At 38.6% G+C, this 14986-nt stretch overlaps 1 protein-coding gene across 2 annotated transcripts in view; it reads right to left on the minus strand.

Moving 5' to 3' along the window:
• LOC135254791 (atypical kinase COQ8A, mitochondrial-like) overlaps positions 1 to 14986 on the minus strand; it is a 56916-nt gene that overhangs the window by 30349 nt on the left and 11581 nt on the right. For both annotated transcript variants that reach the window (XM_064335298.1, XM_064335306.1), the window contains exons 2-6: positions 10902 to 11084; positions 9642 to 9983; positions 7282 to 7348; positions 3517 to 3591; positions 84 to 209 (exon numbers count right to left, since the gene is read on the minus strand). In XM_064335298.1, coding sequence (XP_064191368.1) covers positions 84 to 209; positions 3517 to 3591; positions 7282 to 7348; positions 9642 to 9983; positions 10902 to 11066 — 775 coding nt within the window. In that variant the 5' untranslated portion in view covers positions 11067 to 11084. The remainder of the gene's footprint in view (positions 1 to 83; positions 210 to 3516; positions 3592 to 7281; positions 7349 to 9641; positions 9984 to 10901; positions 11085 to 14986) is intronic.

The following is a 14986-nucleotide window of genomic DNA, read 5'->3' on the forward strand; positions in this document are numbered from 1 at the left end:
GGAAAAGCCACTCTTGGAGGGAAGACTGCTCTGGGGTGTCGATTATTTTGGATGGTAGTAAATGCTACACAGATGTGTCTCACCTTGAATGCTAAGCATCTGGCCCAACTTCAGGGCTGCCCCACGGACCTTGCACAGCGTCCGGACAATCCTCTCTGCATTTGCCTCGGACAGAAAGGGGCTGGAGTCCAGAATGGCCTTTTTTCCTCCTGAGAAGACAAACGGAAACATCAGACAAAAGGCTTCACATTAGTGCTGGATGAATAATGGCAAGCAAAAAGTGGAAATGCCATCTTTTTCTTGTCCTAGACTTTGTAACTGAAAAAATTAGGAATAATCATTAATCAAATTTAAGACTAAATCTAAACATTTTTGATAAAGTGCTTGGATTGGATGATTACTAGATTTTCTTTGCTTGTTATTATTTACCTTTTCAATGGCAAGTGTTTTTTACTCATTTACTTTTTCATACCTCTTCTTTTTCCTTGCCCAATCATTAATTTCATTCCTTATGTTAATTATTTATGTATGCAAACAAGGTGTGCGACAAATAAAAGATTATTATGCAATATGATATCCAGGGATGTTCTGAAATAAAAAGTATGGAGTATGGAGCTGTTCAGTGACTGCTGGACCTTTTGTCCTCTGAATGTCATTACTGCTGGAGTCTGTTCACTCAGACAGCCAGTTTTTAAGAGTCGGTTTTTAAGAAGCCTTACTGTTCCTGATGAAGACGCCAGGTCATATCTTTAAATATATTTATTCAAATGTAAACTTAATTTGAAAATTACCTTCCATTATACAGTTGCATTATCAACTGCAGAGACAGTATGTATATCAACGGAAATTATGTTGCAAGGATGAGGCAGGCACTCCAAATTGAGCATAAGAAAAAAAAATTCATACAAAATGTGAGATACAGGACCATTAACCCCTTTGTGCACATGCCAAATCTGGCCAATCCTTGCCCATTTAGGGGGTACCCTATTTATAACTCCAGATGTGACCATCACAGAGACTTGAAACATGGCTTAAATGAAGCGATACATTTGCACCATTTACAATACTAACTTAGATTGGTTTATATGAATCATTCAGGAAGAAATAAAGTGCTACAAAGGCAATTGTTCAGGCAAAAAAGCAAAAATGAGTTTGCAATGAAAATACTGAGGGATCCCATGTATACAGCAGGTTAAACTATACATTTCCTGGATCAAAAACTCCTTGATCACAAGTTCATAAAATCTAAGGGTGGGTATGTAGAACTACTAAAGATCTATGAAACAAAAACGAAGCAGTGTACCCAGCATCTTCAAATCTATCCAAAATGTCAAAATTACGCATTGCTGTAAATCATAACATATTCACGTATTTCAAAACAAATCACCTTTTTTGGCTCAAGGAACTCACTGTTGCATCATTTTCAAGTGGGAATTACAAGCTTTCCATCAGTGCAATGGTCTAGAAATATCTAGGGGTCCAGAAACATATCCAAAATCTCTCCATAAAATGTTTTTTGTCCACTATATATATATATATGAAGATTTAAGATGAAACAATAATATCAGATAAAAAAATAATGCAAAAACATTGTCACACAATGCGGTACAGTACCTAAATGTGTAATAATTAACTCTTGTATGTATTTCTGTACTCTACCATATGTAATGTTTTTTGTATGGGGATGGGACGACATGAAAACAATATTCAACCATCCACCACATTTTGGCGATATTCCGACTCTCAAGTCATATCCGGTGCATGGAACACAAAAACTACTAAGCTACCAATGAACACTTACATTACAGTGTGAAATATCCTCATTATTTACCACTAACCTATTTAATTTCAAAAATAACATATATAACCGAAATATTTTGAGCAGTAATACTTACATAGCAATGATGAAATGTTATCTGTGTTCAGTAGATAGAGACAGAGACAGTATATCAACATTGTAGCTCTCTCCTCTTCTGTTTTACTCCAGAAAACGATGTCAGCTAGGTCTATCAGGAAAGATATGGCTTAGCTATGCTCAGAAGTACTCAATAATAATAATATTTTCCAAGAAATTACGAAAATCATTGACAACGTTTCATCAGGTGCAGTGTCTTTTACTGCTACCACAGAGTGAATGTGTAAGTGAATGCGATGAGAAAACTTTCAGTTACGCTGACCTATAAAACGCTATTCCAAAAGCAAAATTAGACATGTTATACATTGTTAGAAAGCTTATACTGTCACCAACTGAATAAATGAATTGTCAATCAAGCCAGACTGTACTAAAATGGGTGACAATATCGTAAACAACACGTGTGGTATTACACACAGCTATTTTGGAAGTACAGACATCACAAATGCACGTATATTTCACAAACAGACTGTCCAAAACAATATATGACCACTCGGTCTCAAAAGGGACATCTCTACACGTAAAACTAATGGTAAGGTTGTATATTTATTCAATATTTAGTCCCAGATATTGACTGTAGAATGATATGGTATAATTTTTGAAAACCTTTTCTTGTTTATTTCGTTATTCAGTGAGCAGCTGCTGTATTGGCATATCTCAGGGCTGTTGGGCAATCTTATTGCTATGACGAAATACAATTTTTGAGTGGTGAAAGAATATTTTTATGAATGCCCAAAAAGACAATATTGTCCATTATGGCATGGGTGGGGGGTGTAGTTGCAGATGAGACAGCAGGAAGGGGGTGATTGTTAAATGAACGACCAGAGCGACAATGGTGGCGCTGCGAAACTCCGTATTCGGCATAGTTGTTGTGTACTGTCTAGTAATGAAACTAAAACAAACCGTTTCTGTTTTCAACGCATACTTTGGTTGCAGGAGCAATGAATGTCTGAGTTGAATAATATAGGCACGCTGGCGTGCCTACCATTAGAGGGTTTGCGCTAAGTGGTTAATAGTTTAGTAATCACTACTACTTAAAACAAAGCTGTGAAATTTTCCTTGACAAAGGTGTTTCTTACAATAAGTTAGTCGTGTATTAAACATTTACTCCATTGGTTCTCAAAAGCATATCCGTAGAGCACATACAACCACTATGCAACAAACTACAGATCAGATGTTGCCCCAATTATTAATCAACCTGTTAAAATCATTCTTATATTTCTTTCCATTCTTAAAATCATTCTTATATTGTTTGTAAATTCATAATTAATATCTTAATCACACAATCATTTTCAATCACACACAAGCTCAGTGGACTGCAGTGTGAAAAGAAGTGGTGGCTGGCTGAAGGGATTTGCAGGATGTTCTTAAAGCCTCCCAGACTAATAGAGGGCACTACCACACTTTAATGGGATGGGTCAACAATTACAGCCAATGTTACTTTTCAGGGAACTGAAGAAAATTCAGAAAAAAAAGTTGCTTATAAATTAACCGCAATTTGCATACACTTTGAGGTTAAAAGACAACAAAGTTTAATACAGTGACAGCTGAAAGCTGTTTCTTTACTGTTGGTTGTCATCAGCTATGTCAACAATTCCACTTACCATTTCGCTCCTCAGACCTCAGAGATTTTTTGACCACTTCTGCCAATGCCCCAATGCCGAGACCTACTGCCAGACCTGCAGGGGGACAACACCAAGCCTCATCCAGTCATTTTATTTAAGTACAGTATTCAAATAAAACATCTGGCATGGTTTGGATTTTCAGCTTTTTTTCTTTTCCAGCTTTCATTTTTAATTTTCAATCCAATTTTCTCATGGAGTAAGAAACTTTTCTTTCTTGCTGTTTCTTTTAGTTTAATAAAGGAAACCAGACACTGCCTTGCCTCAATACTTCTGGTATGCATATTAAAACTGTTCTCTGAAGACCAGTCTTCACTTATGACAAGTGAAAATCTCTACTTTCTATTCTCCAAATGGGAGAAATATAAGTATAAAAAAACAGGCAAGTAAACAAAAGTCCATATGAAACCTACTGCATCACATACATAGAATGGGGTGTGGCTGAAATTAATCAAGCAACTGCTTCAACAAACTTCTTTGATCTTCCTGCTGGTTTAAGTAATGACAAGAAACACAACATACACATGAAGCAGTTTGAATGACAAATGATCAACATTTCCAAGAGCAAACCCTTGAAAGTTAACACAGCACTGTTATAATGTGGCGCCCCCAAAAAGTATGGCCATTCAGAGACATAGAAAATGAACTCAGCTTGTGATCACAAAATTATTCCTCAATAGATTATTACACTGTTGAGTATTAGTTTCCTGTTTCCAGTAGCTCTGCATTGTCCCTTTAGGTTCAAGAGAAATTGGGATGGCAGATATGTCAGCAGACAGAATTCACAAGCAACTTCACACATCTACACAATAAAACCCCAAAATGACATCATCACAAAAGCTCCAGGCTCACAAAGAACATCTGTGGGCCTGCAGTCTTCCCATTGGACATTTAGCTACATCATCCAATAAAAACATTGGATACACATGCAAAACTGACATATGTAGAAGTATACTTGTTTAAAAACATAAAATAAAATTGCAGCCCCCAAGGCTAGTTCATTAGAAACTCACTATTGCGTTTGCAAGTGCATAATCTCTGTGGGAAACTCATTCATGTTTCAGAAATCCATTCTGTATCTCAACACGCGTCAAAGTTGAAATGGTTATCTACCTTCTTTAAAAGAAATAGCAAATAACAACATTAAGGAACGTCCCTTTTTTGCAAAGGTACATTGTATTGTTTGGATCCTTCAGGATAAAATACACCCACATTTTAGTTTTGCTTTCGGCATTTTGGCCCAAGTTTAACATTAACTAGCTTGCTAACGAGTGGGCAGAGCGGGTGTATAGCATTAGTACAGACAGCACCAAAAATAAGCACAGAAATCTGTGTTAAGATTCAGTCCACTAGATAAAGAAGCTGGTTGTATGGGAATTTCACCATTCACGGCCATTAGTAAGTGTTTATAACTTTATTTCCTTATGAAATACAGATATTCCAATTATATTACAACATTCAATGCATTTGTTTAAGAAAATTCGCGAAGGGGAAGCCATAGGCTATGGACTTCTTCACAGCAGGTTTATTGATTTTCTAAAAGTGAGAAATTGACCGCGTTTCTACTGTTTACCCTTTGACTAGGCTACTGTAGCCACCCTGCAAACACCACATTTCTAAATGAATGTTAGCTAGCTCTATAGATCCTCTACTGACGTCCAAACAATTACTACGTCTGTCGTGTACACAATACCCCATTAAAACACTTCAATGTAAAATATAACAAACACATTATTTGTCATCCATGGTAAAGGATAAATGACTAAATCCATACCTTTGTGTTTCTTTCAGCGAGAATGTATGTGTTTGCATGTATTTATGTGTATGCATGTCTCTCTCACAGCCTATATGTATTACTTTTATCACTTACTCATAACACAGTACGAAAGTACACAAATAAATGATATCTGAAGAAAAACATGTTTTCGACATACAAAGATTCTAAGTTACTCACACATGCAAAGGACTGTCAAAGTCATTAATTCAAACTTGCAAAATCTATGCCTTTTTTGCATAGAGAGTGAGTGGAAGCTTAGCACATGCTTTATTGGAGCTTTGTTTGATTATCTGCAAATACTTTGCATAAAAGACACTGCAGTAGTGATAAAGAGCATTATATTATTGTAAATCTGATGTTTACTGCTGACACGCAGTCTGAATGTAGGTCTGAGCACACAGCAATGTAAAACCAAGTGGCCTGATTGTTGATAAGTGAATACAGTTAGTGTGATAAATAATTATGAATACATTTTGCGCATAGAAGCTCTTCAAAAGGACAGCATTTGACTGAAATACAGAGCTTAGTCAAAAAGAGAGAATGGGTAAATAAAGAATTTTCTTTTTGTGGCAATCCAGAGGGGACAACCCTCGATGGAATTAACATCTGGAAGTGGAATACGGCTGGGAAAAATGACATACACAATATTCCAATTTGGAGAGGTTTTCAGGGGATTTGGGCCCACCTTTGGGAAAACGCATGTCAAATTTTACTGCTCTGTTCTATCCACTCCAAACTTTTTCTGGGTGTTGTATACATCCTGGTTTAAGATTAAAAAAAGAAATCTAGTTTTGTCCAGTATCAGAAGTACACTATCACTTAGTTGTTTTTCAGAATATATATGTCCTGTATGTCTATGGAGTAAGCCAAATAAAGTCTTATTCATGAACATAGTTTTCTTTATAACTAACTACTACTACTACTACTACTACTACTACTACTACTACTACTACTACTACTACTACTACTACTACTACTACTACTACTACTACTACTACTACTACTACTACTACTACTACTACTACTACTACTACTACTACTACTACTACTACTACTACTACTACTACTACTACTACTACTACTACTACTACTACTACTACTACTACTACTAATAATAATAATAATAATAATAATAATAATAATAAATGCTTTTTTTGTTCTCATACACCCAAAACACTGGATACAGACAATTGTTCACACATATAGTGTAGTCATTTAAAAACTTTTTTTTTTAGATGTAGCACAGCTGAATTGCTGATTATTTCCACTACAACTGATTGCCATTGGATGTCTCACAGAGTTTCAATGACCGCATTCTCTTCAGATAGAAAGATGAAAAAACACAGGGCCAAGTTACTTTAAATAATTTAGGAAACATTGGGTAGCACTGCAATGGAATACAGCTTATTTAATTTGTGTGATCTAAAATAGCCAAAACTGTTTCTTGTAAATTGGCCCAATTTTGATATCAGTACTTTTAAAGGCAGGCCTAGATTTAGTAAGTTTGAATTAAATACTTACAGACAGTGCTTTGAATGAATTGAGTAACTTGCCATTTTTGTACATTGAAAACATGTTTTTCTTCAGATTAAGACTCAATTCAGCCTTTTGTTTACTGATTATTACTAATCAAATGACAGCAGAACATTGAGCTCAAGAACAATGCTGATCACAGGTACCATAGAAATATAAAAGGCTGCACTGATCAATTACTAGAATAATATTATTGCAACAAGTGAAGGTTTAGAACTTTTTGTGCAGATGTTCAGATCTTTGTGAGTCACTTATCGTCTGAAAAAGGATAACAGACTGTAATACTAACTTTACTGTAAAACTCCCCATAAAGACACAATAGACTCAGTTTACATATTTAATGTCACAACATGCTAACAATTACGTGAGGAAAAAGGATAAACCAGCACGTTGTTGACATAATTAGGATAATTATGTTACTACGAAATTAATCTTACCTCCAAAATTCACCAGTCTCCCTATCCGTGTGACCGGAACTTTTCGCTCTCTTGCTCTTTCACTAAGCTTTAAAAAAGCAAGAGAACAGAAAGGGTGAAAAATGTATAATGGCATGTTCAGTTTGAACTGTACATTCAACTGTTTTTTTAGAAATGTATAATTGTACTGTGAGGATACAAACATCAATCTGATACTGTGTCAATCCAGGGTACCAGATCACGTTGATCATGCACCACAGTTACTTCAATAGCAGGACACTTTATATCCGAGTGATAAATATCACAGTTACTGATTAGTCAAAGATGATTTGGTATATGAACAGAACAGTCAGAAACAACAACAACAGTCAGAAACAACAGAAAACTATTCAAAGGGAAATATTTCACTAGACCACGGAATACACTTTGAAAGTTGTGGTTGGTTGGAAATTCCTCTTTGAATCAACACAATAGGAATTTCTACTGGACACATGCTTGGTTTGCCAGGTTATGGATATATATACATATATATATATACACACAGTATAAATATATATATATATATATATATATATATACACACACACATATAGCCTACATATAGGCCTACATATTATCTATTGGGATGGCAGGTATGCCATCTTGCCAAGATACGCCTTGGCGGGGCAGCATGCCCCATACCTATAAAGCACAGAGAGTTTGGCACTTTTCAGGGTTCCCCACAGAAATAACAGCAACAGCCACAGACTCTCAGCCCTTAAAAACCTTAATTTCGGTACATTCTGACTCCATTTCAACAGAGATAATTCAATAACAATAACAACTTCACATGTCCACACAATACAGCCCCAAACTAAGGGGATTTTGTATGTTCTCCTTCTCCTCCTCCTCCTTTTTCCTGACCCTAACCCTAACCCAGAAATGCTCCTAGCCCACAAAGAATATGTATCCCCATTGGTCATTTTATGTACACCAGCCAATCCTTCACCAACACCAGCCAATCAAAATGTTGCATACACACGCAAAATGGACATATCTTTTTACCCAAGAAAATTGCCAGACACTACAGCTAGTCACGTCATGGCTCAGCAGTAATGTCAAGGTCTACAGATCATGGAGCCACAGGTTCAAGCCCCACTTCAACTGAGTTTCTTATAAATGCTTATTTGTTCACTAATAATAATCTTAATACTGTAATATTTACATAGCAATGATGAAATCTTATCTGTTTTCAGTAGATAGAGACAGAGACATTCAATATTTAGTCCCAGATATTGACTGTAGAATGACATGGTATCATTTTTAAAAACTTTTTCTCGTTTATTTTGTTATTCACTGAGCAGCGTTTTCACCGCTGTATTGGCATATTTTAGGGCTATTGCCGGGTTTATCTTGTTGCTATGACGGATTTTTGAGTGGTGAAAGAATATTTTTATGAATGCCAAGGTAGACAATATTGTCCATTATGTCAGGGGTGGGGGGTGTAGTTGCAGATGAGACTGTAGGGAGGGGGTGAGTGTTAAATGAACCACCAGAGCGACAATGGTGCCGCTGTAAAACTCCGTAGTCGGTATAGTTGTCGTGTATCGTCTACTAAAGAAACTAAAACAACACGTTTCTGTTTTTACTTTGGTTGCAGTAGCACTGAATGTCTGAGTTCAGTAATCTCGGCACGCCAGCGTGCCGACCACTAGGGGCTTTGCGCTAAGAGGTTAACAACTCAAATAACATTAAAGTGAAATCTTAAATCAAAACACCTTTACAATAGAAAATGCCCTGTCTTGGGAAAAAAAAAAAACACAGAATACTGACAGCATCACCAATCATTTTTTAATATATTTTTTTCTGAGCAAGCCAGCTTAATCCCTTAGTGCACATGCCAAATCTAGCCAATCCTTGCCCATTTAGGGGGTACCCTATTTAAGGCTTTATAACTCCAGATGTGAGCATCACAGAGACTTGGCTTAAATGAAGCAAGACATTTGTACCATTTACAATACTAACTTAGATTAGTTTATATTTATAAGTTAGGAAGCAAAAAAGTGCAATTGTTCAGGTGTTCAGGTTTAGTTTGCAATAAAATACGGAGCAATCACATATATACAGCAGGTTAAACTATACATGTCCTGGATCAAAAACTCATTGACTCCTTTAGTAATCACTACTACTTAAAACAGAGTTGTGAAATTTTCCTTGACGAGGGTGTTTCTTATAATAACTTAATCATTTATTTATCCATTTATTTATCCAGTGGTTAAGGCCCACAGTTTAGTAAGGTAGTTGTATATCATACAATTTATAATTTGAAAAGAAAAAAGTTGTTGAGAGAGTGTGTGAGAGCGAGCAAGAGAGATGGTAAGAGCACAACCAAGAAAATTTACCATTTGCTTGTGGGGTTTGGAATTGCTCTTCTTAGTCTCACTGGCTTTGTTAAGATCCTCGGCCGCAAGTCCACTGACCGAAGAGTGGTCCCTGTGAAAGCAGCGAGTCTGCCCAAAACACTGTCCACTTGGGTCTGTATCACCCTTGAAGATGTATCCTCCAGCTACTGTCCACAAAGTACGTGCAAATTTTCTGGGCACCCCACTCTCAACCCCCTTCTGCCAATGGCCACAGTCCTTAAGTGACTTGTTGAAACTGGCCAGTCCAAAGTCTACTAGGTTACTCTTAGCAGCAGAAAATTCCAACCATACATCCCTGTCTGCCCCGAAATGGGAGACATCCTGCGGAGACAAAACAAAATAATTACTGAGAGGAATGTAAAAGAATGGAAAATAAAAGGCCAGAATTACTCACTTGTCTCTTGCCTGTGGAGACATGAGTTGTACAACAATACTCAGCACTCATATTCCCAGACTACCGTGCCAACTTACAGATAGTTACCTCTTAGTCATACAGCTACACTTGACTTTCCTGTTTGGAAAGGTGGCCCACACCTGGCTCCACTCAGCTCTACATTAATTTTCATCCTGCTTCAACAGCCATTACCTGTGATAAACTGCATCCTACTGTCTTACAGTACCTTCTTTCAGATACCCGAGTTTATATCGTGATTGTGTGTGTGTGTGTGTGTGTGTGTGGGGGGGGGGGATTTCAAACATATTCCAAGTCACAGAGTTCTCCAACCCAGCTACAGACATTGGCCACCTCATCCATTACTTGGAAATATTTTGAATGCATATATAAATGCCTAAACTAATATATTTTCATCATTTATGAAAGAACATTTTCATACAAGCCTAAAGACACGTTTTTGAATTTTCGACCTGAACAGCTGTGGCCCTTCATCTCTCAAATGTCCACTTGGAGATAGGAGAATGTACGCAGCTTTTCACTGAAAATGGATTCCACTGTACTGTAATGAGGTGGAAGAAAGTGCCAGCCATCCTTCCCTATCACCATTCATACAATAGTGTGTTATTCTGGTTGCCACTGGTTTTCCCCCAGGGTTGTGCAAATTGCTTAACGAGTGCACCAGCATCATTAGTGAATATACAACTGTACGAAAGAACATGAAAAACAGGTCATAAATGAAATAATGAAGGAATTAATTGATGGAATGGTTAATGGATAGGTGGATGGACAGGTGAATTAACTGGCCAGTTGGATGAGTCCAGTGTGATGTATCAACCATAGCCCACCTGAATCTTCTGCGCACTGACACTCAGGGAGCGCATGATGGTCACCTGCACGCTGTGGCCCACCTCCAGGACAGCACTGCTGAGTGGGGCAGTAGCCTGTATCTCTGTGACTGCCTGGCTCAGCTTGGACAGCCCTCTCACCACCAAGATCATATCACCTGCCATAATGGCTCTCCTTCACACCTGTGTGAACAAGAGCAGCAAGTTAGCTCATAGCCTAATTAGACCTGTATAACATAGTGGAAAAGGAACCTAAGGGAATGATCAGCTTTTTACATTTACATTTTGACAATTCCCACCCTTGTCTGGAATGGCCACTTAGCTATCAGCAGCTCCATTCATGCTGATTTGGTACAATGAAGACATCCACGGTTCCCCTAGTAAACACATGATGTCACCAGCCTGCTTATTTTCCCACAGCCCACAGCCCAGCTTGTGCAGAACAGACTCGAAGGAGGATCTCATCTATGCACCAAAATGGTGAATTCCACCCTGAGATTTTCTTTTATTTGTAAAAGAGTAGCTGTCATCCAGACTGAAATGAGCTCTCAGCCAACTCTCTAACTGCAGTGAGTGCAGAGATGTAGCCCCAAACTGCTGCACATGCCCCAGGTACCTGCTTTGCTATGGACTACAATGGGGCAAGTGATTATAGTCTATGAGTGGGTGTCAGACAAATTGTAATGGTTTAATGTAACTACGATTTGAATAACTACAAATTATTCAGTTGACAAGTAGAAAGTGATTTCAGACATGGTCACTTTGGTTGTCATAACAAATCTGGCAAGAACAGATTTTTTTTTTCCTGGTGGTGAGAGGGAATGGTGAAGAGGAGAAAAATGTGTAAAGCCAGGCAAGGAAAAATGTATAGTTGACATGGTTGACACTCCCCCATATAATATAGAGCAGTGGTCTCCAACCCTAGTCCTGGAGAGCTACAGGGTCTGCTGGTTTGTGTTTTCACCTTAAAATCAGCACCCAATTGAGACCCAACACCAGGTGAGTTGAGTTAACTGTGCAATCAACTGCTCTAATTGATTCATGAAGTTCAGAGTCACTATGAAAACCAGCAGACTCTGTAGCTCTCCAGGACCAGGGTTAGAGACCACTGATATAGAGGAATACAAACTCATGAGGAAGGATAGACCCAGTAAGAGAGGTGGGGGTGTAGCTCCCTATGTAAAAGCAAATTTTAATGTGAAGATAATACCAAATATTGACCAGCTCATGCCTAGTGAGGATATCTGGATTAAGCTCATAAGGAGCATGAAAAGGGCCTTACAGTAGGCTGGCCACCAGCTTCAGACAGTAGTGTGAATTCAATGCTCTTAGGAAACATAAAACAAGGTTGTCAGGAATGTGAGACTATTATTATGGGTGACTTCAACTACCTGCTATTAATTGGGAATTGATGACAGGACAATGAAAAAGTGAGGTAGAATTTTTAGATGTTATAAATGACCTTTTTTGGCAAAGTATGTCAATGAGTGTACAAGAGAGAAATCAATTCTGGATGTGGTGCTACATAATGACGCCGACAAAATCTGTCGCATAGAGGTAGGCTAATTGAGCTACTTGGGACTAGCAATCATTCTGCAGTTAGTTTTGATATATTTTGCTAAATTAACAATGCCTCCTCTATGGCCTGAATGTTTAATTCTAGACAAGCCAATGTCAAAAAGATACAAGAAAAGGGCTTTATAAGAATAAAGATATTGCTGATGCCTTAAATAGTTATTTTGTTGAAAGTTTTACAAGGGATGAGGTTACAAGTAGACTGGAAGGCATATTCAGTACTCAGAATGTCTTATCTGATATTGAGATGAAAGACAAATAAGGCAGCAGGCCCTGATAGCATATACCCAAGGGTACTCAAAGAGTTAGGTGTGGTCATCTGTAACCCACAGGCAGGCTATGGTGACCTCCCGTCTTGATTACTGCAACTCGCTCCTTGCAAGCCTGCCAGCTTGTGCCATACAGCCACAACAGATGATTCAGAATGCTGCTGCTGACTGTCTTTCACCTTCCTAACGTTGAAGCCACACTGTACGTGGCTACGCCGCCTGGTGCCCCTCCCGCGTCCCACAATCAGCTGCTTGTGGGCGTGTCACCTATTTTTTGACAGACAGTTTTGTTTGTTAAATGTTGACCAGGTTTAATGTCGTGTTTCATGTTATTGTCCAGTCTGAATAAAAAACATTTCTGCAGTAACCTAGCTGTGAAAGATGTTAGTCAGCTGCCAAGCGAAGCTGTCTAATGTCTAGCTAGTGAGTAACAACCAACAATAACGACAAAAAACATTTTCTTGCTAATTAGCCAGCTAATGTCTTCAAAGTTATATCTGGTTAGCTTGCTACGTGGCTGGTAGAAAAGATCACGAACAACTAACAACTAATACATTATTAGTTTTATGATCACCTTGATTTTACTTACATCTACGTTTTTCTCACAACATACATACGATACAGCAATTACGAGTCAGTCCTCCATTGTGGAACTATAGAATGTGGAACTAAAATTGGAAAAGTGGGACAATTTACTTGACGGATCTTTAGATCAAATCTGATTGGTTACTGCGACGTGGAGTTGTACCGCTGGGGGGGTCAAGCTAAACTTTGGCCATCCCCCCTGCCGCCTAGCCCTATGCCGTCTGCAATCCCAAGATGCTTTGCAGAGATGTGCCACCACCTCTCATTTAAAATGAATGGAGGCAGCGTCGCCACCAGGCGGCGCCGTGTACAGTGTGGCTTCAATGTAAGTTCTCTCACGTCACTCCTCTGCTGAGGTCACACAACTGGCTACCGGTTGCTGCCAGGAACAGTTTCACAGTCCTGACCCTTGCCTACTCTGCAGCCAACATGACAGCCCCCACCTGCTTACAGGACATGATTCACTCCTACATGCCAGCTCGACCGCTCTGCTCTGCTGCAGCAGGGCGACTTGCGCCCCCTGCCAACCAGGTGAATGGTTCTTGCTCGTCCCTACCATGGTGCTCCTCCACCCTAGCTACTCAGTGGTGGAACAAACTCCCTGTGCCTCTACGAACCAGTCTCAGTCACTGCCCATCTTCCGCTGTGGTCTGAAGATGCATCTCTTCAGACTATATCTGGAATAACTGTCTCCACTCTGCAGGGCACTCTCATTCTAGGATCACTCTTATCAGTTATATCCTTCCACTTTGTTCCTGTACCACTTTCATGTCACACATCTACCTCCTGTACCACTTTCATGTTACATGTACCTTCATCCAGCACTTATATTGCCCTTGTATTGTTATCTTGATGTTGTAGCTTGTTGTCATGTCTCCTAGTTTGACTTAACATTACTCTTTGACCTAGACTATGCTTACAATGTGAACTGGACTTACTGTGTTCATAGCTATGAATAACTGTTACATAGTGAGTATTATACCTTATTGGACCAGTGTTTTGTAGTTGTTCCAATGACCTTATGCACTGATTGTACATTGCTTCGTGTGCCTGCCAAATAAATGTAATGTTATAGTAACCTACCTGTGGTGCAGTTTTTCCTTTCTACTCTAGCCTTCCCTTTTAAAGAAGAATTTTTCTAACCATAGCTCTGCCTGCCAAATGCAAAAACATTTTCAAAAGCTAACTCCAGCTATCTAACCTAACGTTAGCTGTTGACTTTTTCAGTCTAAATTCGCAGTCTTGCTTTGGGCAGAGGGCACAATGGCAAAATTGTACTCATTTTGAAAAACTTAAAATTACCGGGCACAGATATGGGCGCACAACTGTCCTCCAAATCATGCTCCACACACGGCTACTATGAGCTACAAGAGGGAGGGTGGCAGCTTGCACAGTGAAAGTACAGTGTGTTGCTTAGAATAGACAACTAAATAACGAAAAAAAAATTGGGGCAGGGGAAATATATTTGGGTGGGTCACCCAAATAAATTAACTGTATGGGAACATTGTATATGTGTGGGTCCGAGAAATCAATATGTAGTATTACCAGTTGTACAGCCAGTTAAAAATGAAATGCTTTCAATGAAGGGTTTCACACTTCACATGTAGTTACACTGTCTACAAAGTTTGGGCCATTTACCTCAATTCATACCATCAT

The sequence above is a fragment of the Anguilla rostrata genome, chromosome 1, assembly GCF_018555375.3.
Source record: "Anguilla rostrata isolate EN2019 chromosome 1, ASM1855537v3, whole genome shotgun sequence".
NCBI classification, from domain to species: Eukaryota; Metazoa; Chordata; class Actinopteri; order Anguilliformes; family Anguillidae; genus Anguilla; species Anguilla rostrata.